Source organism: Stomoxys calcitrans, chromosome 3, assembly GCF_963082655.1.
Source record: "Stomoxys calcitrans chromosome 3, idStoCalc2.1, whole genome shotgun sequence".
In the NCBI taxonomy this organism is placed as follows: Eukaryota; Metazoa; Arthropoda; class Insecta; order Diptera; family Muscidae; genus Stomoxys; species Stomoxys calcitrans.
In genome coordinates this window covers 19,875,264-19,902,746 of record NC_081554.1, presented here as the reverse complement: position 1 = coordinate 19,902,746, position 27,483 = coordinate 19,875,264, and the positions used below count along the sequence as shown (strand labels likewise).

Below are 27,483 nucleotides of genomic sequence, written 5' to 3'. Positions count from 1 at the left end.
GTACCATGAGTTCCACTGTTATTAGGTCTTAAAGGTTATGTTGACGCATCATCCACAGGTGCATTTTTAGATTAAGACAAGTAAAAGCGGACGGGCCGAATCTTGGAAACCTACCACCATGGATTCTGCTATAATATGGGAGCTATATCTGTTTATAGACCGATTAGGACCGCGGATAAAAATCGCGGCTTGTAATAGCTCAAGAAATCAAATCGGGAGATCGGTTTATATGGGAGCTATATCAGGTTCTTGACCTATTTGAACCGTACTTAGCACAGTTGTTGGAAGTCATAACAGAACACCAGAACACCATTTCAGCCAAATTGAACAAAAATTGCGGCTTCCAGGGGATCAAGAAGTCAAATTGGGAGATCGGTGTATATGGGAGCTATATCAGGTTATGAACCGATTTAAACCAAACTTTGCACAGTTGTTGGAAGTCAAAACAGAACACCTTGTGCAAAATTTCAGCCAAATTGGACAAACATTGCGGCTTCCAGGGGCTCAAGAAGTCAAATCGGGAGATCGGTTTATGTGGGAGCTATATCAGGTTAAGAACCGTTTTGGACCGTACTTGGCACAGTTATTGGAAGTCATAACAGAACACCGCATGAAAAATTTCACCCAAATCGGACAAAAATTGCGTCTTTCAGGGGCTCAAGAAGTCAAATCGGGAGATCGGTTTATATTAGAGCTGTATATAAATCTGAACCGATATAGCCCTTTTGCAATCCCCAACGACCTACATCAATATTAAGTATCTGTGCGAAGTTTCAAGCGGCTAGCCTTACGCGTTCGACCTCTATGGTGATTTCGACAGACGGACGGACGGACATGGCTAATTCGACTCAGAATGTCGAGACGATCAAGAATATATACACTTTGTGGGGTCCTAGATCAATATTTCGAGGTGTTACAAACAGAATGACTAGATTAGTATGCCCCCATCCTATGCCTATGGTGGTGGGTATAAAAAGTGTGTTGGCTATCATTGGTACAAACTCTAAGCCCAAGCCTCTGGATAAAGAAGAGACGCGATGGAACTTGACGGGGTAAAGTTAAAGAAAATGTCTTCAAGGAGACCTTAATAGACGTCTTTGTTGTGATAGGTTGTAGTGGCTTTCTAGTACATGAACCAAATTTTTCTTCCTTTAATATAGCCCTATGTAGGTTAGGTAAGGGTGCCACTCCTTTACAGACTCACTTCGACAATTTTAAGTCCATTGTGATACCACAGTAGCGACAACCAAGGCGTCTGGCGGGAACCGAACCCACTACCCCTGCACTGTTACTCCAAGCACGCTACCAACTCGGCTACCGGGGCACCCGTGTAAATCAGTCTTCTGAGTAAAAAGATCGCCCTTAGCAAATTGAACATATTCAAGCCCTTCTTTAGCGATTTAAATTTTAGCCATTATTGTGTTTCAGAATTTTTCGTATACTAACCTGACACAACCATTGAAAATCATTAAGCTGTGATACTTTTTTCTCCACAATTTCAGCCAAAACATCACGGGCATGGACATCCAATACAACCAAGGCACCCAAAGTTATGCGATTCTGGGTACTCAAATCACTGCGGACCAAATCAACAATGCGATTAATCTGCAAACAAGACAATTACAACTTTCAAAATGCTTCAAAGCTTAAATGATTCAATTAACCTGCTCCACATTGGTTTCCAAATATTTTTCCAAACTTTTCGGAGGATCTTCAGTCATAAAGCATTCAGTGATATACAAAGTCCAATAGGTAAGCGATATCGATTGCACGCACTGTCCAGGCCATATCAGCACCCATTCATGTCTTACACTTTTGGCATAACTATGAAAGGCCTCACTCATTTTCTTGTGTATACTCTTTTTCATATCAATTTCCAATTCCAAAAGCCATTTCTCCACCTGACCTCTGGCTTTGGCTGTAGAGATTTTATCCACCAATTCGACTTCTTCACGTTCTGAGGAACGCATTATGGTAACCTCCAAATCTTCGGTGAATTTCAAAGTGGCAATGCCCTCAAAACATTTCTTCAGATGAGGTTGTACTCGTGTGGGGTCTTTGGTTTCGGAAAGAATTTCCAATAATTCATCATTGGACAAAAAGAAGAAGCGGGGGAAATAGAGGCGTTTCTTTTCGAGGTACTGAAATGGGAAAAGCCAAAAAGCAAAATGTAGATTTTTTTCTCCTTGAAATGAAATCCTGTCTCAACCTTACCGCATTTAGACCCTTTTGTATTATTTCCAAAAGATTGAAAGCCTTTTTCAACTTCTCCGACATTTTATCAATTTCCACTACAGCCATGACGCGGCAATCAGTATTGACTTGCTTCATTAGTTCTTTCCAAATCTAAGGAGTTTCAAACAATTTTGTACCTTGTATTGTGAATACTGAACACAATTATGACTACGCACCTTATCTACTGCACTGAATCTTCTACCTTCCTCTGGCATCTGCTGTTGTATATCTGGACTGGAGAATATGGGCTCCAAATACATCCAGGTGGCTTGAACTCGCAACCAATCATCCAATATGTCCTGCAGCAAAATCAGCTTAGCTTCCCATTTCCTAAAATGAGGAACAATTTTAAATGTAATGAAATTCTTTCAAATCATTTCATTGTTCCACTCACAAGATATCCTTTTCGAATGGTTTAATGTATGGAGAACTTTTCATGGTCTGTGTCTTTATGATTTGATCATCCAATAGCACTTGTATGTCATCAATGGCAGCCAGTTTATAGGTACCCGTATCTCTGAAAATAAAAAGTGTTTTGTTTAAATTTTCTTTCCATATTTTTTTATACCAACCACCGAAGGATGGCGGTATATTCATTTAGTCATTCCGTTTGCAACACATCGAAATTTCAATTTCCGAACCTATAAAGTATATATCGTCGAAAAATTCTAAGACAATCTAGCCATGTCCGTCCGTCTATCCGCCTGTCTGTTGAAATCACGCTACAGTCTTTAACAAGTAAAAGCATGCTAAGTTCGGCCGAGCCGAATCTTATATACCCTCCACCATGGATCGCATTAGTCGAGTTCTTTTCCCGACATCTCTTCTTAGGCAAAAAAGGATAAAAGAAAAGATTTGCTCTGCTATTAGAGCGATATCAAGATATGGTCGGGTTCGGACCACAATTAAATTATATGGAGACCTGTGTAAAATGTCAGCCAATTCGAATAAGAATTGGACCTTTTGGGGGCTCAAGAAGTAAAATAGAGAGATCGCAGAGAGGAAAGTGTTTCTGTAGGTTTGGTGGCCCACCTAACCTTGTCTGACAAGGACCTGGAGACCACAATGATCCCAGCCGTCTCCTCGGAAGAGACGGTACCAAAGCATCAAACAAATCTGTTGCCCTCTCCATCTGAACCAATACACGAGACCCCGCAAGCACATACACCATTCTGTCTGAGAGAGATAGCCAATGATGGGTCTTTTTATTACTTTATTACTCACTCTCGGTTCATAGAGTGAGTATACACCACCAAGTATGCAGAAGCCGAAGGCCAAGAAAGAAAAGGGTGCCTACAATCAAGTTTGCTCTTATAAACAGAGATAGATGGGCAAGAGCGAGCACGCTTCGTCTTGGGCCCACCTATTTACTAGGGTGGGTTCAAGGTGGATTTGGGCACTGAATACCTAATATTTAGGGAACTGTATAGACTTCTGGATGGATGCAGTACCATTTAGGCTGAGGTTACCGCGATCCTTAATGCCTTGGATGTGATCCTAATTCAGAAGCTACGGACCTAGCGTGGGTCCAAGAGGGATTGCGGCACCTGGGCTGAGGTTTTTGTTGAATACCAAGAATTTAGGAAGTCACATAGATTCTGGACGGATGCGCTGAGGATTTTGCGATCCCTATTGCACCGAGTTAAAAGCGTCGGTCCTGTTAGACTTTCACGATTATATGAACAGTTAGGCCTGCATGGAAGGCCTGCAAGTCGAGGCTTGTTGGGGGATGCAAGTAGCATCTCGGACGTTTGAGGCTGTTGCCGGTCCATTCGTCCGATCACCGCCGGAACATGTTGGCCATTGGTTATTTAAACATGTCAAAAACTAGCCTCGTCATATCGAGCATCGTAAGCACTCAGTATTTAAGCAAGAGCTGGAGCCACTCGGCCTCGATTTGGAATGGTGGATTCTTGCTACGCCGAATTTGCACTTGCTGACGATATTGCAAAGACCCTGCGAGAACGACGATTGTCCTTGAACTGGGGAAGCGCTAACTTTCACATTGTTGGTGGGAGTCCTGACCGGCCACTGCGATGTCAGCACGTTCACATGGCAATGGGCTCGGGACGGTTAGGATTTCAGCAGGAGGATTTATTCCTTGGTTCAAATCCTGGCTTGAACACCACAATCGATTACTGTCACCGTTGCGCAGAGGTTGGCATATCCGCCTATGTCACTGAAAGCCTAGGTTCGAATCCTGGCGAGAATATCAGAAAGAATTTTCAGTAGTGGTTATCCCCTCCTATGCAATGTTAAAACTTCTCCCCAAATAGGTGTCGGACTGCGGCACTCCGTTCGGTCTCTGATATAAAAAGGAGGCCTTTTATCATTGAGCTTAAAATTTGAATCGGACAGCACTCAGTGATATGTGAGAAGTTTGCCCCAGTTCTTTACTGAAATGTTCACGGGCAGATTTTCACTTTCATTGCTGCCATATAAACCGATCTTGAATCTTGACTTCTTGTGCCTCTTATCCGATTTGGCTGATATTTCGTATGGGGTGTTTTGTTTCGTTTCATAACCAGATACAGCTGCCATACAAATTGATCTCGGATCTTGACTGCTTCAGCCTCTAGGGAGCAAAATTATAATCCGATTTGGCTCCGATTTAACACAAAATGTTTTGACATCCAACAAATTTGTCAGGTATGGTCTAAATCGGTTCATAACCTGTTATAGCGGCCCTATTAACCGATCTTTAGATTTGACTTATCGAGCTTATGGAGGGCGCCATTGCCTCCCGATTTGGCTAAAATTTTGCACGTAGAGTTTTGCTATGGGTTCCAATAGCCGTGCCAAATATGATCCAAATAGGTTTGTAACCTAATATAGCTCCTATGTAAACCGATCGCCCGAGTTGACTCCTTGAGCCGCTAGGGGGCGCAATTATTTGGCCGAAATTTTAAACGGGGTATTTTTTTATGAATTTAATAATCATGGCAAGTACGGTCCATCTGTATCTGTAGATTTATCTATGGAGGGTATATGAGACTTTGCCCGGCCGAACTTAACTCGCTTTAATTTGTTTTTATAGAAAATTTTATAAAAATTTCTAATACTTCATTGCAAAGGAATTTTTTTTTAATCTTAAAAAAATGGTTCACATCCTTACCTATATGGTGATACTGAAAATGATATATCTTCCCATTCAGCCACCATCTTGGCCATGGCTCTTTCCAGATTATTTTCCTTAGTAGCACTCTCCGAAATGGTTTCAAACTTGGCCACATAATCCTCCAGGCCATATTCAATGATGCGGGCCAATGTCAGCTCCGGTGAGACTTTAATGGGGAAGCCAATTATCTCGGAGACCAATTCCCAATGGCGAGTTTTCATGCCAGGATTGCCCAGGGTGGAAATAATGGGCATATGTTCACGGAAGGCTTCAACTTGTTCTTTGATCTTAAAGGAAAACAAGAAGAAAATACTAAACAACTCCCTAAATCCCTCAAGTAACTTACATCCTTTATTAAAATCGTTGTTGTGGGATGATCACCCATTTGTTTTTCCAGCTTTTGTATAATGCGATACATATTAGCCACTTCGGTTTCTATCTTGTCCGGATCAAAAGCTCCCACTTGGGCATTCATCCACAAATCGTATTTGTCCATAAACTCTTGGCCAGCATCGAATAGTGATTTGTAAGGCTTCAATTGATCATGAGCCTTTTTGCGTATGGGATATTGCGAGAGATCCCAGCCATATGAAACCTCTTCCTCGTTGATGCGATCAATGGTGTCCATGGCCACCACCAAACGATTATCCAATATGGTAGCCTTACGCTTATACTTGGCCAATTGTTTGATATCACCCCATTCGTCATAGGTCTGCACCTGATCAAAGTAGGTCTGCAGCTCTCGACGAAAAGTGTCAATGCGTTTCTTCAATAACTCCTGATATTCTATGGTCTTATCGGCAATGATTACACGATGATCCTCAAAGGTTGAGGGAAGTTTCAAATACCATTGAAAGGTATTGGAGTTATTCTTAATTTGCAAAGGCGAATACAAAGTATGATCCATCAACCACAATATATGGCCCATATTGACCCTGAGTCTTTGTTCCATTTCCGGTACCACATGCTCTTCGGTGTTAATGACATAGGCCTTGAGACTCATTAGCTCCGCAGTATCTTTGGGTATTGTCAAAGCCTTTTTGGCAATAGACTCATATTCCTTACCCAATTTGGAGATTTTGCTCTGCTGATCATTGACCATATAGCCCAGTAATTGTTCCTGCATATAACGTCCAAAGCTCTCCAAAGTGGCTATAAACTTTTCGCGATGGAATTCATAGAGACCCATGCGTATAACACCCCATATATCACGCGAAATTTTATCTTCCTTTTGTCGATATTGATGGACCATTTCACAGAATGCCTCAAATGCTGGTTGGGCGGTAATGAATTTGGAAATACGTTCCGCATCTCGGCCATTCATTAAGTCGATGTACTCATCAAAATCTTGTAAACGCAATTCGGGACCAATGCGTTCCTCTTCCAGTAGAGCACTGATGCGATTGCGTGTTTCAGCTATCACCGAATCAGGTATGGCCGGTGTCAAAGTGACTTTTTCGGCAGTTGGCCATTCCGTGTACAACTTGTACTCAATACGTGAAAGATTCTGTACAGCCAAGACAATGGATTCAATGATGTGAACCATTTCACTTTGAAATTTGGAAAAGTTGGGATTGAAAACAATGACATCCTCATCTTCCAACATCAGGGATATTTTAAAGCCAGGATTGGATTTCTGTGGGAAAGTTAAAACTTGGATTTTTGAAACGTTTTCAAATTTTCTGTTTCCTTACCCCATAGTCACATATGAAATCGGCAAATTTATTTAAACTCCTTATGCACATATCCTCCAGTTGCTGGGTCATCAAGGCAGCCACACAATTGTAGAAACGTTGTATCAATTTTGTTTTCCTTATATCGGGCAATTGACCTTTATTGGCTGCCTTTAGGAGAATTGCTTGTATCTCCTCATACCATTGATTTTCCAAGAGATTTTTTGTATGATCGATTTGACGGCCTACGCTAAGCTGTAAAAAATCGATTAGTAACGAGAACGAAACAGCACTGGTAAACTTACCATAAACTCATATAATTCAAACGGTCCCTTTGCCTTGGACAACTCGCCAGCATCAACCAATGTAATCTCTTTATATTTAGTGTTCCACAACTCCAATATGTTGGCCACAGATCGATGAATGCAAAACAAGGTTTTCTTAAGACGACAACGATTTTCATCATATCTTGGGAAAACAAAATTTTAGAAGATTTTAAAACTAAGAGAGTCCAATCAGAAAATATTTGGTGGATTGTAATGTAACTATGAGTGCCAGACAGTCAGCCACGGTCTTTGGTGTGAAACTGACCAAAGGTCTTGTTTTAGACCATGCATGGTTATCGAGTTGCCCATAACAACTCACTAAATTTCATAGAAGAGAGCCTTTCTAGGATTCAAACCTCTTAATCAGGAATCAGATCCGATTTGAACCATACTTGGCATAGATAGATAGACTCTAATACAACTCTTGGTTGCAAATTCAAATTTGCCCATGCAACTTCTCTCTCATCTATGTGTGCTGCCCGAATCAAGTTTAAGCTTGATGATAAGAGAACTCCTTTTTCGGGCCGAGTCCGAACGGGGAGCCGCACTGAAGTTTTGACATGGCATAGGTAAGGTTTAAGTGACAGTCTGCCATTAGACTGACTTAGACGCCTCCTTCTTTGCCTTCTATTTCCCACCATTGAATCATTCGGATCGGAACTTATCTTTAAATCAAATAAGTTCCCAAGCTCTCAAGGAAATGAGTAAATGGCAGCAAGTCTTCTATAGTCTTTTCTTCCTTTATGTCCTCACTTTATATATCAAAACATGGACCGATGTGGCCCATTTACAATCCCAACCCACCTACATTAATGAGAAGTATTTGTGCAAAATTTCAAGCGGCTAGCTTTACTCTTTCGAAAGTTTGAGTGCTTTCGGCAGATGGACGGACTGATGGACATGGCTAGATCGACTTAAAATGACATGACGATCAAGAATATATATATATTTATGGGGTCTCAGAAGCATATTTCGAGGTGTTACAAACAGAATGACGAAATTAGTATACCCATCCTATAGTGGAGGGTTTAAAACCCCCTGCGGACTCGCGTATAAAGTCTTCTTCCAAAAGCTCGGAATGAGAAGCTCAGTAGACAAGATGGATGTGTATACCATGTAAAACATAGTGAAGACACTATTCTCAGTGCGTGAGATCAGAGAGAGGGGACACTGAGACGGAGCCTACCTCGAACATACCTCTGTTCGGCACTGAGAAACTGCAAGCCGCTGGCAAGAGCCTCAAGAATAAGAAAGCACCAGGCCCTGATGACGTATCCGCCGAAGCCATTAAAGTGATAAAGTCCGACCGCCCAAAGTACTACTCGCAATGTACAACAGCCCCTGCGAGGAGGCATATTACCTGAAGCAAAGCTGATTTTAATTAGCAAATGAAAGGCGGACCAAACATCACCGTCCCATGGTGACTGTACATGCTAGATACAGCTGGCAAACTAACTGAGCGTCTCATTTAGCCAAGACTTGATGAAGCCATCAGAACCGCGGGAGGTCTCTCCAAAAGACATTACGGATTTCGACCCGGGAAGTCGACATTGGCAGCTCTAAAATAAGTGGTAGACATAGAGCAAGCGGCACAGAATGTTATATTCATCGAAAATTTCTGGGCTGTAATATGAGTTCTTCATGGACTTGTATACGGGAGATCGTATTATTAGCGATCCTATTGTAGATATCAAGAATGCCTTCAACAGCCCGAGTTGGGCAGATGTGATTCAAACCCTTTAGACGATCTTGCCTTACCTCAGGACTTGGTGAGAATATTGAAGTACCTGTATGATAATAATCTATGAAACGATCCATGGCAAAGAAAGGATGCAATTGTCCTCAGGAGCCGCCCAGGGGTCCATAATGGGGCCAGGCGTTTGGAATGCAACCCAAGACGAGATTTACAAAAAAACCATGCCTGAAGACACCTACCCAGTGCGTTGCGCAGACGAAATCGCAGCAATAGCGAGAAACACGGAAGAGGACCAACGCAAAACTCCGCCAAACTATGATCCGCACAAAGAGCTGGCTAGACTCACATGGACTACAACTGGGCATGCATAAAACAGAGCTGCGACACATACTCGTAGATAGGGATGAGACTGGATTCCAAATAAAGGTACTCGAAGCAAATCGAGCACGCAACGACATTATGATCCACACAAATACCTAGAAATGAGACTGGATTCCAAATAAAGGTAAAACAACGGAAATAAACTAAGCAGACTAATGACAAATAAAGGCGGACCTCTTCCAAGCAAGGGAAAGATACTAATGGAGACCACTAACAGTATCTGACTGTATGGCTCCCAAATATGGCCGCCGACCCTAGAGACGTAGAAGAGGCAAGGATAATACTATCGGTGCAAAGAACAGCAGTGCTACGAGTCATATTAGCCTATCACACGGTAACAGAAAAAGTGGTCCTTGTAATCGTAGACATAAAGCCCATTGATCTCCTCGCAATGGAGTCACATAGGATCTTTAGAGGCAAAGCCTCGAAGATTGTTAGATCCACCCCCTGGGTATAGCAGAAGAGACCATCCAAAGATGGCAACATGGAGAAGGTTAAACGAAACACGGCGAAGGTGCGCACTCCAATTTTTTCCAGATATATATGAAGAGACAGGAGACACGGGGACGTGAACTTCTATCTACCTCAGATGTTTTCCGTCCATGGGTATTTTAGGAAGTACCTATATCGAATGGGTAAGTGCACATCTTACACCTGCGTTTACGAGGCGGAAGAAGCCGAAGACTATGCCGCACATACGTTCTTTGACTGCAGTCACTGAGCTGGGCGAAGCAGAGAAACGCTGATTGGCGACTTTTTATCCGACAACATAGCGCAAATGAGAGGAATTGGGAGGCAGTCCCCAGATACGCTAAACAGTTACTGCGTAGAAAAAATATACCTTGAGGCAACGGTGTAGGGGACGAAGCAGAGGTCTGGGCGCAGACACTATGTGGAGTAGGTGGTTGTGCACCAAATTCCACCTCGAAATAATAGGAAAGTAGTTCCCAGGTGAAATCTGACCACGAGGTGATATAGGTTGGTTTTTTAAACCAGTATTGCTGATTCGACAGAGTCCGACATACGACGATGGACGTAATAGTTAAATATGTAAAGCATTTTCCTATCCTATTCGGCAAAGGAATATTTATCCCATTAAGCGAACTTAGAATAGCGTACCAAACACCTTGATCTCCTACGCGCCTTCTAAATTTTCTGACACCAACTTTCGAGGTGTCTTCCGCACTTGATCTTTCCACCGGGCTTTTGGTCGTCCCTATTTGTGTGCACCACGGTGATCGCCTTCAACAGATTTCTTCGCAAGAGCTTCCTCATTCATTCTGACAACATCACCTAGCCTTTGCATCCGTTGTAAAGGGTGATTTTTTAGCTATTAACTTTTTGGCAACACTGGTTTAAAGAACTCATGCACGTTTCGTGTTTTGTTTCATTACCAGACATCTTCAGTTTAGTCCATAATTAACCCATGAATCGTCTTACAAACGAACAACGCTTGCAAATGCATTTTAACGACAAAGCTCATTATTGGCTCAATGGCTACGTAAATAAGCAGAATTGGCGATTTTGGAGTGAAGATCTGCCAGAAGCATTGCAAGAGCTACCAATGCATCCAGAAAAAGTCACAATTTGGTGTGGTTTATGGGCTAGTGGCATCATTGGACCGTACTTCTTCAAAGATGATACGAATCGTAACGTAACTGAGAATTGTGAGCGCTATCGTAAGATGATATCCTATTCTTTTTTGCCAAAATACAAGAGCTTGACTTGCATGACATGTGGTATCAACAAGACGGTGCCACATGCTGCACTTCTGCTTTCTTTAATTGGCTATGACAGAACATTTGTTCCACTAGACAAACGTAGAATAGCGTTTCGAGCAGCTCGATCTTTTGCGCTCATTCTAAAATCTCTGACACCAAGTTTCGATTTGTCTCCCAACACTTGATCTATCCATGGGGCTTTTGGTCTTTCCGGTTTGCGTGTACCACCGTGTTTGCCTTCAAAAGACTTTCTTGCTGGAGCTTCTTCATCCTTTCTGACATGACCCAGCCAACGCAGCCGTTGTATTTTGATGCGTGTAACTATGCTACCGTCGTCATACAGCTCGCGGTTTATACGACGCCTTTATTCTCCATTAACGCAAACTGGTCCACATATTTTACGAAGAATATTTCTCTCAAATACTCCAAACACTGCCTCATCTGATTTCATAAGTACTCATGCTTCAGAACCATATAACAACACTGGTGCGACACAACTTTCGTAACAAAGAGAGGTGAGTTCGGTGAACATTTTATTTCACGTTCGGAACTGGTCAAATGACCGCCTAGATCGTGCGATTTAACGCCTTTAGATTATTTTTTATGGGGCTATGTTAAGGTTCATGGCTATACAGACAAACCCGCTTTAATTAACGCATTGGAAGACAGCATTGAAGCATTTACTCGTGAGATACCGGCCGAAACTTTGGACAGAGTATCCCAAAATTGGACTAAGCGGCTGGGCCGTTTGAGGAGCAGTCACGGTCAACATTTGCATGAAATAATGTTTAAACATTAAATTATATGGACCGTACTATCGATTCAAAAAAAGATTTCATGCATTATTTTGAATTTAACTTTTTTTTTAACAATTTTCCTATAGATCTTAAAAAATCACCCTTATACGTTTAACTATTCTAACGTCGTCATACAGTTCGTGGTTCACACCAGACCCATACTCTAAAAGAATGCAAACTGATCCATAAATTTTACAAAGAATCTTTCTCTCAAACACTCGAAAAGAATGACGGCTAGCCAGAATATATCGCTCGGGAAATCAGGGAATGCAATAGATATCCCTGGCGAGCTGCTGCACCTAATCGTAATCCTAGTGGAGGTATTCTCTTGCACCATGTAGAATGTGGAACCATCAATCTATTCTGCCAAAGCTATGTGCCAATGGTCGTTACCTAGAGGAGAATGCCATGAAACATGATGCGAATTAAAGTCTCCTAGAACAAAGCGATTATGGCCAGATACTAGGCCACTATGTCGGACCTGTAAACTTGGCCATTAATTGGGTCAAAACTACTTACCGACGGTATGTATACATAGTATAGCTCTATCTCGGCAGTACCGGTCTTGACTGCTATTCCCATACATTGCATGTAGAAGTCACTTGCGCCAGGTGCAGTCGAAATTAGTCTATATTGCACAAAATGTTGTATCACGAAGACCAATCCCCCACCTCCTCTCCTTTACCGATCCTTACTTAGCACATTGTATCAGTGACAACTGTGCAGGCTGCAGGTCTTGGTCAGCTTTGTCTTCTGGGCCCCTGCAACCAATATTTTCCTCCCACTCATTAACTCTACTATCTCGTTGACCTTGCCTTAAAGACCATTGACACTCAATTACAAGAAAGATGGACTTCCCTGCACTGGCCTGGCAATATTGGGGCTGGGGTGTTGCTGTTGCGTATATTGCTGCACGGTAGAAATAGCGGGGATCACATAGTGTGACGACGACGCTTATGACCCTCTGCTGTCTATGTTCGCACAACATATTCAGTGCGACTATACTTCCTTATTGACGTGGGGCCAAAGCAAGATAGGCAATGCACCCACTCCATAAACCGGTTACACCTCACCGACAACGATCGATTATGAGGGAGGTTCTGACAAACCAAACAGAACCAGAATCCGGAGTTATTTTCAATCCCGGCACGGACCAGAGTGCCTTCTCCTCAAGCAGAAGGCACTCCGGTATTTGCCTCTCCCATGATGAAAAAAGGAGGCCACCGTAGCACAGAGGTTAGCATGTCCGCCTATGACCCTGAACGCCTGGGTTCGAATCCTGGCAGGTACATCAGAAAGTTTTTCAACGGTGGTTATTCCCCCCTAATGCTGGCGACATTTGTGAGGTACTTTGCCATGTAAAAATATCTCCCCAAAGAGATGTCGGTCTGCGGCACACCGTTCGGATTTGGCTATAAAAAGGAGGTCCCCTATCATTGTGCTTAAAATTGTATCTGACGGCTGTCATCACTTTTTGAGAAGTTTGCCCCAGTTTCTTAATGGAATGTTCATGGGCAAATTTGCATTTGCATGACGAAACAAGTAAAAACGTGCCAAGTTCGGCCGGGCCGAATCTTATATACCCTCCACCATGGATCGCATTTGTCGAGTTCTTTTCCCGGCATCTCTTCTTAGGCAAAAAAGGATATAAGAAAAGTTTGCTCTGCTATTAGAGCGATATCAAGATATGGTCCGGTTTGGACCGCAATTAAGTTATATGTGGGAGACCTGTGTAAAATGTCAGCCATTTCGAATAAAAATTGCACCCTTTGAGGGCTCAAGAAGTAAAATAGAGTGATCGATTTATATGGGAGCTGTATCGGGCTATAGACCGATTCAGACTATAATAAACACGTATGTTGATGGTCATGAGAGAATCCGTCGTACAAAATTTCAGACAAATCGGATAATAATTGCGACCTCTAGAGGCTCAAGAAGTCAAGATCCCAGATCGGTTTATATGGCAGCTATATCAGGTTATGAACCGTTTTGAACCTTATTTGACACAGTTGTTGAAAGTAAGAATAGAATACGTCTCCAAAATTTCAGCCAATTTGGATAGGAATTGCGCCCTCTAGAAGCTCAAGAAGTCAAGTCCCCAGATCTGTTTATATGACAGCTATATCAGGTTATGAACCGATTTGAACCATACTTGGCACAATTGTTGGATATCATAACAAAACACGTCGTGCAAAATTTCATTCCAATCGGATAAGAATTGCGCACTCTAGTGGCTCAAGAAGTCAAGTCCCCAGATCTGTTTATATGACAGCTATATCAGGTCATGGAGCGATTTGAACCATACTTGGCACAGTTGTTGGATGTCATGACAAAACACGTCGTGCAAAATTTCATTCCAATCGGATAAGAATTGCGCACTCTAGAGGCTTAAGAAGTCAAGACCCCAGATCTGTTTATAAGACAGCTACAATATATCAGGTTATGGACCGATTTGAACCATACTTGGCACAGTTGTTGGATGTCATGACAAAACACGTCGTGCAAAATTTCATTCCCATCGGATAAGAATTGCGCACTCTAGAGGCTCAAGAAGTCAAGACCCAAGATCGGTTTATATGGCAGCTTTATCAGGTTATGAACCGATTTGAACCATACTTGGCACAATTGTTGGATATCATGCCAAAACACGTCGTGCAAAATTTCAGTCAAATCGGAAAAGAATTGCGCACTCTAGAGGCTCAAGAAGTCAAGACCCAAGATCGGTTTATATGGCAGCTATATCAAAACATGGACCGATATGACCCATTTACAATACCAACCGGCCTACACCAATAAGAAGTATTTGTGCAAAATTTCAAGCGGCTTACTTTACACCTTCGGAAGTTAGCGTGCTTTCGACAGACAGACGGACGGATGGACGGACAGACGAACGGGCATGGCTGGAGGGGTCTCAGGCGAATATTTCTAGTAGTTACAAACAGAATGACGAAATTAGTATACCCCCATCCTATGGTGGAGGGTATAAAAAGTACGAACAGGTACATTAAAGCGATAGCCCTTGCCGATGAAGGGCTCCATCGGTTTAATCCGGTGCTTACAACCGACTGCCATGGGATTAAGGAAAATGCCATCAGGACCGCGCGAATGAAATTTACATCGTCGTCTACTTCTCAGAGGCCATAGGTGAGACTTATGGCTCCCACGCCAAAGGATTATTGCGGTAAGCCTTTCTCAAATGCTTCCGCTTCCCTCAATATTTCAAATCTGGCTACATTTTATAATTAAAGAAAAATCCAATTGGACAAATCCCATTGATATGCAAAAAGTTTCCTTTATGAGTTATGAGAAATGTTTGAAAAATACCTACGCTTTTAATTATAACCACGGTCGTTTATCTTTAAATCTTTTTAATCTCCCCCCAAAAACTCAATTCCCCATCCTTTAAATTATGTGTCCGTCCTCTATTTTAGGTAACACATAACAACTATTCCCATATCATTTGGCCAAAAAAGCAATTATCTTTTAAATCCATAGCAATTCATACACAATTCCTGTCTGATGAATAAAACCCTGTTCTTAGTTATAAATTCTTTAAAAGACGACACAAATCTTTTTCCCTACATAGCGGTATGTGGAAAGGTGGGTGGGTGTGTGTGTGTGTTGCCAGTACAACCCAAAAGAAAGAAGGAAGCGGAAACGAATTTGACTCAATCAAATTGTTGTCTTATAAAATAAGCGATGCATAACTTATAAAATTTATGGAATATAAATGGAAAAAGAAATAACTTCACAAAATGAGAAACCAGAACGAATCATGGTTGGAGTAGAGCAGCAAGCAGCCAACAACAAGGAACTCCTTATAAATACAAACCTGAATGAATTTGCTTTAGCATTTGCAAGAATTGACAAAGTAATCCAACACACGACTCGCAAGTAAGAAACCAAACAAAGATTTCGGTTTGAGGGCAACATAGGTTTGGTTGCGGAGCAGGGGGTTCAAGTGGTGCCAGCGAGTTAGTACGATGAATTGGAGCGGGAGACTGAGTTAAACTTTATTTCTAAAACATACCATGAGTGCATAAAGCGTAAACCAAAACGGAAATTTTCTAAAGCGAATGTGAATTTAGCCGCACAATGACTTCTTACTTTAAGCACAGTGCGAGGGGAATGTTTTTCTAAATAATCATCAGGGGAATCAGCAATGTCTAGGGATTTGAAATGTTCTAAAGTTATGAAGAAAAATATGCCCCACTGTTCTTTTTCCCTTCATTGTTGTTTAACCTGCGTTCTATAGCGGAATGTCCTAATGAATTCCAATTCAAAGAATTGAAGTTGATTTGCTTGGCTTGTAGTATTGCTTAGAGAGCAAAGAAGTTTAAGTAGTTTTTTAAGATTTTTTCATAGTTCAGTTTTAAAGGGGTTTAAAAATTTGATTTGAGATAGGAATTTAAGATCTACAGAAAACTTTAATTGAAAAAGTAAAAGCGTGCTAAGTTCGACCGGACCGAATCTTATATAACCCGAATATGGACCGCATTTATGAAGTTGTTTGCCCGGTATGCATTGTAGGCTAACAAAGGATAATCAGATTATTATGCAAAATTTCAACCAAATCGGTGCAGAATTAAGCCCTCTAGAGTAGAGCTGACTCACTATCGATAATTGCAACATTCGATATTTTCGATATTTCCAATAATATTGGGTTGCCCAAAAAGTAATTGCGGGGTTTTTAAAAGAAAGTAAATGCATTTTTAATAAAACTTAGAATGAACTTAAATCAAATATACTTTTTTTTTACACTTTTTTTCTAAAGCAAGCTAAAAGTAACAGCTGATAACTGACAGAAGAAAGAATGCAATTACAGAGTCACAAGCTGTGAAAAAATTTGTCAACGCCGACTATATGAAAAATCCGCAATTACTTTTTGGGCAACCCAATAAAACAAATAAAAGCGTTCGGCCGGGCCGAATCTTATATACCCTCCACCATAGATCGCATTTGTCGAGTTCTTTTTCCGGTATCTCTTTTTGCGTCCTTTAGGGACTTAAGAAGGTTAATAGGGAGATTGTTTTATATGGGAACTGTATCAGGCTATAGAACGATTCACACGATATTTGATACGACAGTCAGTGGAAAAGCAAAATTGCAAATTTTGCCCATGAACATTCCACTAAGGAACAGTCCAAATTCAAGTTTAAGCTCAATAACAAGGGACCTCCTTTTTATAGCCGGGTCCGAATGGCGTGCCGCAGTGCGACACCTCTTTGGAGGGAAGTTTTACATGGCATAGTACCTTACAAATGTTGCCAGCATAAGGAGGGGAAAACCGCCGCTGAAAATTTCTTTCTGATGGTTTCGCCAGGACTCGAAGCCAGGCATGCAGCATCATAGGCGGACATGCTAACCTCTGCGCTACGGTGGCCTCCTCCTCCAGTGGAGAATTATATAAAATTTCATCCAAATCGGATAATAACTGGGCCCTCTAGAGGCTCAAGAAGTAAGATCCCAGATCTGTTTATATGGCAGCAATATCAGGTTATGTACCGATTTGCGCCATACTCATCACAGTTTTTGGAAGTCATATCAAAAGACCTCATGCAAAGTTTTAGCCAAATCGGATGAGAATTGCGCCCTCTAGCGGCTCCAGAAGTCAAGATCCAGGATTGGTTTATATGGCACCTATACCAGGTTGTGAACCGATTTGGACCATACTTCGCACAAATGTTGTAAGTGATATCAAAACATCACGTGCAAAATTACAGCCAAATCGGATAAGAATTACGCCTTCTAAAAGGTCAAGAAATCAAGACCCAAGATCGGTTTATATGGCAGCTAAATCAGATTATGGACCATATTTGGCACAGTTGTTGGAAGTCTAAACAAAACACTTTATGCAAAATTTTAACTAAATCGGATAAGAATTGCGCCCTCTAGTGACTCAAGACGCTACCCAGACGATGTTATAACACTTCTAAGGGGTAAGGATCCGAACGAGCTATGCAGAAGGGCCAAAAGGGTCTTGCATATGGCATATGACTTGGCCAAACCCGGAGGTTTCAATGTTAACCCAAAGAAGACTGAAATATGCCTGTTCACGAGGAGAACGAAGGTGGGCCAATTTAATGCACCACGTTTCCTCAATAAGCAAATTTCGATATCTGACAAGGTCAAATATTAGGTGTGATCTTGGACAGGAAACTGAATTGGAAATGTCACATTCAGGAGCGTACTGAGAAGGCTCACAGATGTTGGTATGTAGACGGGCTGTGGGCTAGAAATGGGGCCTGAATCCGAGGATAGCCTACTGGCTCTACAGAAGCGTGATTAGAGCAATACTTACTTACGCCTCAGTAGTTCGGTGGACTGGTATGGAGAAAAAGTGCAACATGAGGACCATACAACAGGTTCAGAGAACATGTTGTCTTGGCATAGGCGGAGCGATGAGGACCACCCCCACTAGGGCACTGGGGACTATTCTATTCCGATTAAGTGTGAGGCAGTCACTGCGGCTATGGGACTTAAGGCGAAGGGATAATGGCTTGAGGATGAGAGCAGCTCATACCATCGCGGTATAATCGAGGCGACGATAGGAAACCAGGAAGGAAGGGGAAGAGGTTTCCGATCGGATACCGGAGATAAACCTTGAAGTCGAGTGCGAGGCACTGCTGCCATCAGCACAGTCTTGGATTGACGGTACCCTAGTATTACCCTTTGGAATATCATGTTACATGGATGGATCAAAGCTAGAGGACACAGTGGGCCTGGGGATCTACATTGAGAACCCAGAGACTGAGATCTGTTTTAGACTGCCTGACCATAATATAGTCCTGCAGGCGGAGATCCGGGCGATCACGGAATGCGTAAGGACGTCGAGTGTGAACATCTTTATGGGCAGTAAAATTGACATAAGGACAATAACAACCAGGGCGGTAAGGTCACAAACAGTCTTGCAGTGTATGAAGGAGATTAACGCCTTCTCTGAGGATGGCAAAATCCGCATCGTTTGGTGCCGGGCCATAACGGAGTAAGGGGGAATGAAAGGCCAGAGGACTGCCGTCAATAAACTTGTTTAAACTGAAGCCTTTCGGATCGACGCAGTCCGAGTTAAGAGAGTGGGCGACGAATGCGCATGCAACATTGTGGAACAGCGAATCGGTCGGTAGGAACGCGAAAATCCTATGGGGTCATCCAGATCCAGAAGTAAGAAGGATTTCAGTATAGCTATTGGTATCATAACGGAACAGATAGGGCTACGAGCTCACTTATGTAAAATCGGTGCGGCAAGTGATAGCATGTGTAGGGCATGCGGGGAAGATGATGAGACGATGGAGCATTTCCTTTGCCATTGCCCGGCTTTCGCGTCAAACACATACCGGCACTTAGGTGGGGACACAATACCAGACATGAACCAACTTGAAAAAAATTATGGATATTGTAAGTAGCACGAAATTCCAAACTTAAAATTTTCTTTTTAGAGGTTACTTTATAATTTTTAGAGCTCACAACAAGCCGATTACTGGCTTAGGTGTATGTCCATAGTGGCATAGAGCGGATAAATATCTGTACCCTCTTTTCAACCTAACCTAACTTAAAGGCTGAAGAAGTCAAGATCCAAAATCGGTTTCTATGGCAGCTATACCATTTCAAGCGCCTAGCTTTACTCCTTTGAAAGTTAGCGTGCTATCGACAGACAGACGGACGGACGGGCAGATGGACGGACAGACGGAGTGACACACGTACGGACAGACAGGCGTACGGACAGACAGACGGACGGTCAGACGTACGGACAAACAGTCGGACAGACGGACGGACGGACGAACAGACGGATAGACGTAAGGACGGACGTACGGACAGATGGACGTACAGATGGACGGACAGACGGACGGACAGACGGACGGACAGACGGACGGACAGACGGACGGACAGACGGACGGACAGACGGACGGACAGACGGACGGACAGACGGACGGACAGACGGACGGACAGACGGACGGACAGACGGACGGTAAGACGGACGGACAGATGGATGGACAGACGGACGGACGGAGAGATGGGCGGATATAAGGACGGACAGACGGACAGACGTACGGACAGACGGACGGACAGACGGACGGACAGACGGACGGTTAGACGGACGGACAGACGGGCAGATGGACGGGCAGATGAACAAACAGACGGACGAAAAGACAGATGGTCGGACGGGCAGATGGACTGACAGACGGAGTGACAGACAGGCGTACGGACAGACAGACGGACGGTTAGACGTACGGACAGTCGGACGGACGTACGGACAGATGGACGGACGTACGGACAGATGGACGGACGGCCGGACAGATGGGCGGACAGATGGACGGCCAGACGTACGAACAGACGGATAGACAGACAGACAGACGAACAGACGGACGGACAAATGGACGGGCAGGTGGACAAACAGACGGACGGACAAACAGACGGACGGACAGATAGATGGACAGACGAACGGATGGACAGACGGATGGACGGACGGACGGATGGATGGGCGGACGGTAGGACATGGCTAGAACGACTTTGGCACTTACTTTCCACGTATTTTAGAGGTCATAGAAACAGTCCTTTGCAAATTTTCAGTCAAATCGGATAAGAATTACGCCCTCCAGAGACAGACTCAAAAATTATAATCTGGAGATCGTTTTATATGGGAGCTACATCAGGTTGAAAAACGATTCAATTCATACTTGGCACGTATGGTACTGTGCAAAATTTCATCCAAATCGGATAAGAATTGGACTCTCTAGAGGCTCACGAAGTATAATAGGGAGATTGGTTTATATAGGAGCTATATCTAAATATGGACCAATATGGCCCATTTACAATCCCAAACGACCAACACAAATAAGAAGTATCATTGTCGTCAATGTCAGCTATGCCTGGACAATCTAAATTATCATTCCCAAGACCTCTTCTGAGTAGTCTTCCGAATCGTGTCCAGTTGGTTTTCAATTTATTCCGGAAGCTTATCGGATTCGGCGCTGGCCGAGCTTCTAAACCTAATTTAGCGATGGTCTGAGAAGGAATGCTCCATAGAGACCCTCCAATCCTGAACCTCATCGATTAGATTTTCCGGACATAATATCACATCTTAAACCTCCTCCCTAATCCTATTAACAAAGGTAGTGGTGTTACCAATATTAAGTGTTATTAGATCGTTAGTATCCAAGAATTCTGCCAGGGCTTGGCCCCGTTGGTACTACCCCAGGAAATGTGGTGAGAGTTCGCATCGCATTCTATTAGTACCTCACCTCCTGTCTGTTTTGCCTTCCTCACCAGCTGTTACAGATCTGACTGGCTGATAAAGTGATGGCAGGTATGCTACATCGTCTCCCTGTCTCATCACTGTTGCATCCGACCTTTACAACTCTGGGGAAAATACATAATTCAAATTTTTAAGGTAAATAAAGCTGGTTCTCGGTCGAGTACCAATGTTAGCATAGAATAATTGTTAGTTGACTTGGTTCAGTGCAGAAACTTTGCCTATGGCTCCTGAATTAAGGCAATATGAATCTTGGCCTTGCTGATTTTCTCCATCAGAGCGTGAGTAGCTGTCTCGCTCCGGTGGAGGTTTATCTGGATGACTTCTATCATTGGTCCTTCAGTAAATGGGTTTGTAAGAAGTTTGCCCCTGTTCCTTAGGGGATTGTCCATGGGCAACATTTGCATTTGCCTATTTTGGTCTTCCGACCCTTTACAAAGTCGCTAATGGTTTCATCGTCGAGTCCCTGTTCTTTCGGCTGTTTTGAGTTTCCCATACGCTTTTAGTTGTTTTCTTTTCCTTACCGATATCTCCATTTATTTGACATGGCATTCACTTCCCTGCGTTCATTTGTCAACTCCAGTTTGGTGTCACCTTTCAGATTAGCCAAAGAATTTTGTAAAACAAAGTCGACCACAGCTTTTTTCATGGAGAACACATAGTCCGATTTGATCTCTTTGATATTTTCATTCAGGGCATTCTCCCATTTATTAAGGACCGGTGGTATTTGACCTTTAATCCTGTAAATGACAAGGAAATATTTAACATGCTATTACACATCCACCCCCACCCCCCCCCCCACCCCTCCCCAACCCAACACTCCCTCTCTCACACTCACCTGTTCAGCACCTTTTTGCTCATGGGCGATACATGAATGGTGTCGATGCCGTGCTTAATGTAGTAGTAATAGCGCAACACCTCCTTTTCCTGTTTATTGGGAAAATCTCCCTCCAGCTCCATGGCTGCCGCGCAAGCATTAGCATTACCTCCCTGCTCATCGACATCGACAACATCATCCTCATCATCTTTACGGGCAATTAATTCGACCAACTTTTTACGAAAGTTTTCCCTTTCCAAGCGCATTTGCATGTACGAAGGACGTCCTGCAAAGATGAAATTCAGGCAGATAGAAAGCTGGCTCTCAATACAAATGACAGCCAGTGGCATTGGCAAAGAAAAAGGAAGAAGAAGACAAAGAATGATTTTTTCACGGCAAGCTTCATTGAAAACACCAGACATTAGTGTGTAATCAAGTGTAACCAAGACCCATTTGTTATAGAGTCCCACCATCCCATCATGCCATGCCATCAGAAGTTGTATCGCATTTTTATCCCTCTTAGGTTTTTTTTACACTCCACTACGAATGCAACGGCAGCAACTATTGACGCTGTCAACCTGCAGCTATTCTGTCTGCATAGGGTGATGGTACTCACTTTCCTTCTTTTTGGCCGCCACCTTCCGTTTGGGCCTCATGTCCCTGGTGTGACAGAGTAGACTTTCCGGTATGGTAGTCGATAGCATTCTTCCATCCAATAATTCGCTGGTACACTCGGGCATATTCAATTCGTACCAGAGGCGTCTGGCATTATATTGGGGATTTGCCTTGGATTGCAATATGCTCTGCAGCACATCCGGCTTGGGTCGATTGTAGACGAATTTCTGTTTGGTACAGGGTCGCTTAAACGAATTGGTGCCGCTACTACTGGTCGCTTGGGTAGAGTAAAATCTGGGTTGAGCTGGAAGGCAGAGAGAGAGGAGATGATTTTCGAGGTCAAAATATGATTTTTAAGAAGAATTGAAATTTCGGCGAAATCGGACAATAAATGTGCCTTTTATTGGCCCAAGACCTTACATCGAGCGATTGGTCCATATGGCAGCTAGATCCTAATCTGGACCGATCTGGGCCAAATTGCAGAAAGATGTCGAGGGGCATAACACAACTCACTGTCCCAAATTTCGGCGACATCGGACAATAAATGCGCCTTTTATTGGTCCAAAACTATAAATCGAGAGATCGGTCTATGTGGCAGCTATATCCAAATCTGGACCGATCTGCACCAAATTGAAGAAGTATGACGAATACGACTCACTGTCTCAAATTCCGGTGGAATAGGACAATTAATGAACCTTTTATGGGTCCAAGATCTTAAATCGAGTGCTCTATATAGCAGATATATCCAAATCTCAACCGATCTGGGCCAAATTGAAAAACAGATGTCAAAGGGCCTAACACAACTCATTGTCCCAAACTTCGGGGAAATCGGACGATTAATGCGCCTTTCATAGACCCAACACCTCAAACCCAGAGATCGGGTTATACGGCAGCTATACCCAAATCTGGAACGATCTGGGCCAAATTAAAGAAAGATGTCGAAGGGTGTAACACACTTCACTGTCCCCAATTTCTACTAAACCGGGCAATAAATGCGCCTCTTATGGGTCGATGACCTTAAATCGAGAGATCGGTCTGTATGGCAGCTATATCCAAATCTGGACCGATCTGGGTCAAATTAAAGAAAGATGTCGAAGGGTCTAACACACCTCACTGTCCCGAATTTCAGCGAAATTGGATAATAAATGCGCCTTTCGTGGGCTCAAAACCTTTAATCGAGAGATCGATCTATATATGGCAGCCATATCCAAATCTGGGCCGATATGGGAAAAATTGAAGAAGCATGTCTAGTGGTCTAACATAACTTACTGCCCCAAATTTCAGTAAAATCGGATAATAAGTGTGTCTTTTATGGGTAAATCGGTAGATCAGTCTTTATGGGGGTATTCCGTTTGTACACCTTGAAATATGCGTCTAACACCCCATATAAAATATATATTCGTGATCGTCTCTACGTTCTGAGTCGATCTAGCCATGTCCGTCAGTCGGTTGAAATCACGATAGCGGTCGAACGCGTAAAGATAGCCGCTTGAAACTTTGCACAAATACTTCCAAATCGGTTCATGTTTTGATATAACTGACATATAAACCAACCTGGGGTCTTGACTTCTTGAGCCACTAGAGGGCAATTCTCATCCGATTTGGCTGATTTGATTTGATATAAGTCGTTGGGGATTGCAAATGGGTCATATCGGTTCAGATTTAAATATAGCTCCCATATAAACCGATCTCCCGATTTGAATTCTTGAGGACTTACAACCCGCAATTTTTGTCCGATTTGGCTGAAATTTTTCACATAGTGTTCTGTTATGACTTCCAACAACTGTGCTAGGTACGGCTTAAATCGGTCATGAACCTGATGTAGCTCTCATATAAACCAAACTCCCGATTTGTCTTCTTGAGCCCATACAAGCCGCAATTTTCGTTCGATTTGACTGAAATTTTGCATGTGGTGCTCTGTTACGACAATTGTGCCAATTACGGTTTAAATCGCTCATTAACCTGATGTAAAATGCAAATTTTGCCCATGAACATTCCACTAAGGAACAGGGGCAAACTTCTCACATATCAATGAGTGCAGCCCGATTCAAGTTTTTGAGCTCAATGATAAGGGGCCTCCTTTTTATAGCCGAGTCCGAACGGCGTGCCGCAGTGCGACACCTCTTTGGAGAGAAGTTTTACATGGCATAGTACCTCACAAATGTTGCCAGCATTAGGAGGGGAAAACCACCGCGAAAAATTTTTCTGATGGTCTCGCCAGGATTCGAACCCAGGCGTTCAGCGTCATAGGTGGACATGCTAACCTCTGCGCTACGGTGGCCTCCATGAACCTGATGTATCTTCCATATAAACCGATCTCTCGATTTGACTTCTTGAGTCCTTACAGGCCGCAATTTTCGTTCGATTTTAGTGAAAATTTGCATGCGGTGTTCTGCTACGACTTCCAACAACTGTGCCAAGTACGGTTTAAATCGGTCAAGAACCTGATAAAGCTCCCATATAAACCGGTCTCTCGATTATTTTTGTTCGGTTGCTAGAAGCCTTAATTTTTGCTGGTTGCCCTTCAACCATATTTATTTTGTAAAAATTTTTAGCAGAATGGGAACCCAGCACCATGGGGTCCGCCCGTACTTAGTACGAAATATATTTTCAAAAATTTTGTCAAATTTGATTATCTAGAAAATTTCGTCAAAGTTTAATTTTCACAAAAAATTTTTTATTTTCATAAAAAATTTCGACAAAATTTGATTCTCATATAAAATTTCGTCAAAATTTGATTTTCAATGAAAATTTTAGCGAAATTAGATTTTCATAAAAAATTTCGTCGAATTTTGAGTTTTATAGAAAATTTCGTTAAAATTTGATTTTATAAGAATAATTTGTCAAAAATGAATTTTCATCAAAAATTTCGTCAACATTTTATTTTCGAAGAAAATTTCTACGATATTTAATTTTTATAGAAAATTTTGTCCAACATTTGACTTTTAATGTGATTTTCATATCAAAATTCGTCGAAATTAGATTTTTATAAAAAATTTCGTCGAAACTTTTCGTCGACTTTGATTTTCATAGAAAATTTCGTTTACATTAGATTATCAAATAAAATTTTATCAAAATTGAATTTTCATTAAAATTTCTACGAAATTTAATTTTCACATAAAATTTCGTCGCAATTTGTGTTCCTGAAAATTTTTTCAAAATTTGATTTAAAAATTTTGTCGCTATTTTATTTTAAAGAAAACTTTCTTATATAATTTTTTTAGAAAATTTCGTCGATTTCCATAGAAAATTTTATTGAAATTTGATTTGCATAAAAAATTTCGACCAAATTTTGATTTATACAATCGGATATTGTCCGATTATATGAATTATTTCAAGACCGAACAATTATAGCGCAAAACGTGTGGCGATTTCATTTTCATAGCAAAATTTTTCAAAATTTGATTTTCATAGAAAATTTTATAAAAATTAGATAGAAATACTAGCCAAAATTTGATTTTTGTAAACCATTTGTGGCAATTTAATATTCATAGACAAATGTTTAATTAGAAAATTATTTGAAAATTAATTTTTAATTACGTAAAAATGTGATTTTTATTAAAAAAAAAAGTTGCATTAATTTAAAGTTTTATTGAAAATGTTGTAATAAATTTTTATTGCATACAAAACTTTCGTATGAATTCAATTTTCATTTAAAATGTTTGCAACAAATTTACTGTCAAATATTTATTGTGAATGTTTTGTGCACATGATTAGCAAGTTCACAAACCCTTATAAGAACTTAACTATTGCATGAAATAAATTTTAGTTTAGCCGCATTTTATCATATGTCAACCTTTTTGCGGATTAACCCATAGGTGCGTAGTATCCTTTTTATCGGACGTTTTTATTTCTTACACTACGTGTTGATTTATATGAATGTTTTCGAAAACGATATACATAGGTGCTGTTTCACCACACAAAGGGCTTTTTTGTTCCTCCCTCCCTCCTCCACCATTGCCTTTCGTGTTTTGAGTTTGAAACTCATCTTCACTCGTGGCTGTGCTTCTATTGCTTATACAAAACACTAGGCAGTCGAAGTATTGAACAAGTCAAGATATTCGAGTTTGTTTACCTCTTCACACACGGCAATTTGTTTTTGTTTTCTGGTTGACAGTGGCTGTGTTTTATTTTATTCCAATCCAGTGTAAGTCAAATGTTCTGCATAAAATATTAGTGCAAAATTCCACTGGTGAGTTATCGATAACATGCAATAACAGATAATAAGATACGATTAATCGTGATTTGCACTTATTTCTTGCAGTGCATTCATTTCCATCGCCCAGATGTGAGACACAGGTGCATGGAGATGCAGCTCTAATGGATTTTCACTTTCCTAGGTATCACACTCTCTCTCTCTTTTTGTTTCTCACAGAGATCTTGTGGTATATGTACGTAATGACGTGGTGTTTCGAAAACAACAACACCTGCACTGCAATTCTGTAACTTGTACATCGATTAGTTAAATTTGTCGACACAAAAGTCGTTTGCACTAACAATTGCTTTATTATCTAATGCGGGGTTTATATGGGCCATTTAATGCATGACCATTGTAATAGTATTGGTGAAAGTAAAGGCTTATACGTCACATGCACTCATAATCATCTGTCATGACTGAAAAATCAAAATCATTTGATTTTTCAATTAATGGCTTCTATCGATTGCCCTTAAGAAAGAAAGGTGTAATCATTAATTGATACATATTGACAAACACTTTCTGGGCCAAAAATGTCACAAAATAAGAAGTAAAGTATGAAAAATTAAATAAAATCGAAAAAAGATAAAATCGATGTTGCGTTTTATCCAAAAGCTGTAATCAACACACGGTGTGTACGATAATAATGTGTCGTCTAA

At 41.7% G+C, this 27,483-nt stretch overlaps 1 protein-coding gene across 1 annotated transcript in view; it reads right to left on the bottom strand.

The window, feature by feature from the left end:
- Positions 1 to 22,769, bottom strand: part of LOC106081696 (dynein axonemal heavy chain 7) — a 154,509-nt gene extending 131,740 nt beyond the window's left edge. The window contains exons 1-12 of the mRNA XM_059364973.1: positions 22,631 to 22,769; positions 22,036 to 22,300; positions 21,722 to 21,937; positions 7,332 to 7,494; positions 7,048 to 7,281; positions 5,700 to 6,989; positions 5,351 to 5,640; positions 2,630 to 2,752; positions 2,412 to 2,565; positions 2,215 to 2,346; positions 1,665 to 2,141; positions 1,447 to 1,605 (exon numbers count right to left, since the gene is read on the bottom strand). Coding sequence (XP_059220956.1) covers positions 1,447 to 1,605; positions 1,665 to 2,141; positions 2,215 to 2,346; positions 2,412 to 2,565; positions 2,630 to 2,752; positions 5,351 to 5,640; positions 5,700 to 6,989; positions 7,048 to 7,281; positions 7,332 to 7,494; positions 21,722 to 21,937; positions 22,036 to 22,300; positions 22,631 to 22,754 — 3,627 coding nt within the window. The 5' untranslated portion in view covers positions 22,755 to 22,769. The remainder of the gene's footprint in view (positions 1 to 1,446; positions 1,606 to 1,664; positions 2,142 to 2,214; positions 2,347 to 2,411; positions 2,566 to 2,629; positions 2,753 to 5,350; positions 5,641 to 5,699; positions 6,990 to 7,047; positions 7,282 to 7,331; positions 7,495 to 21,721; positions 21,938 to 22,035; positions 22,301 to 22,630) is intronic.
- Between the last annotated feature and the right edge of the window lie 4,714 nt (positions 22,770 to 27,483).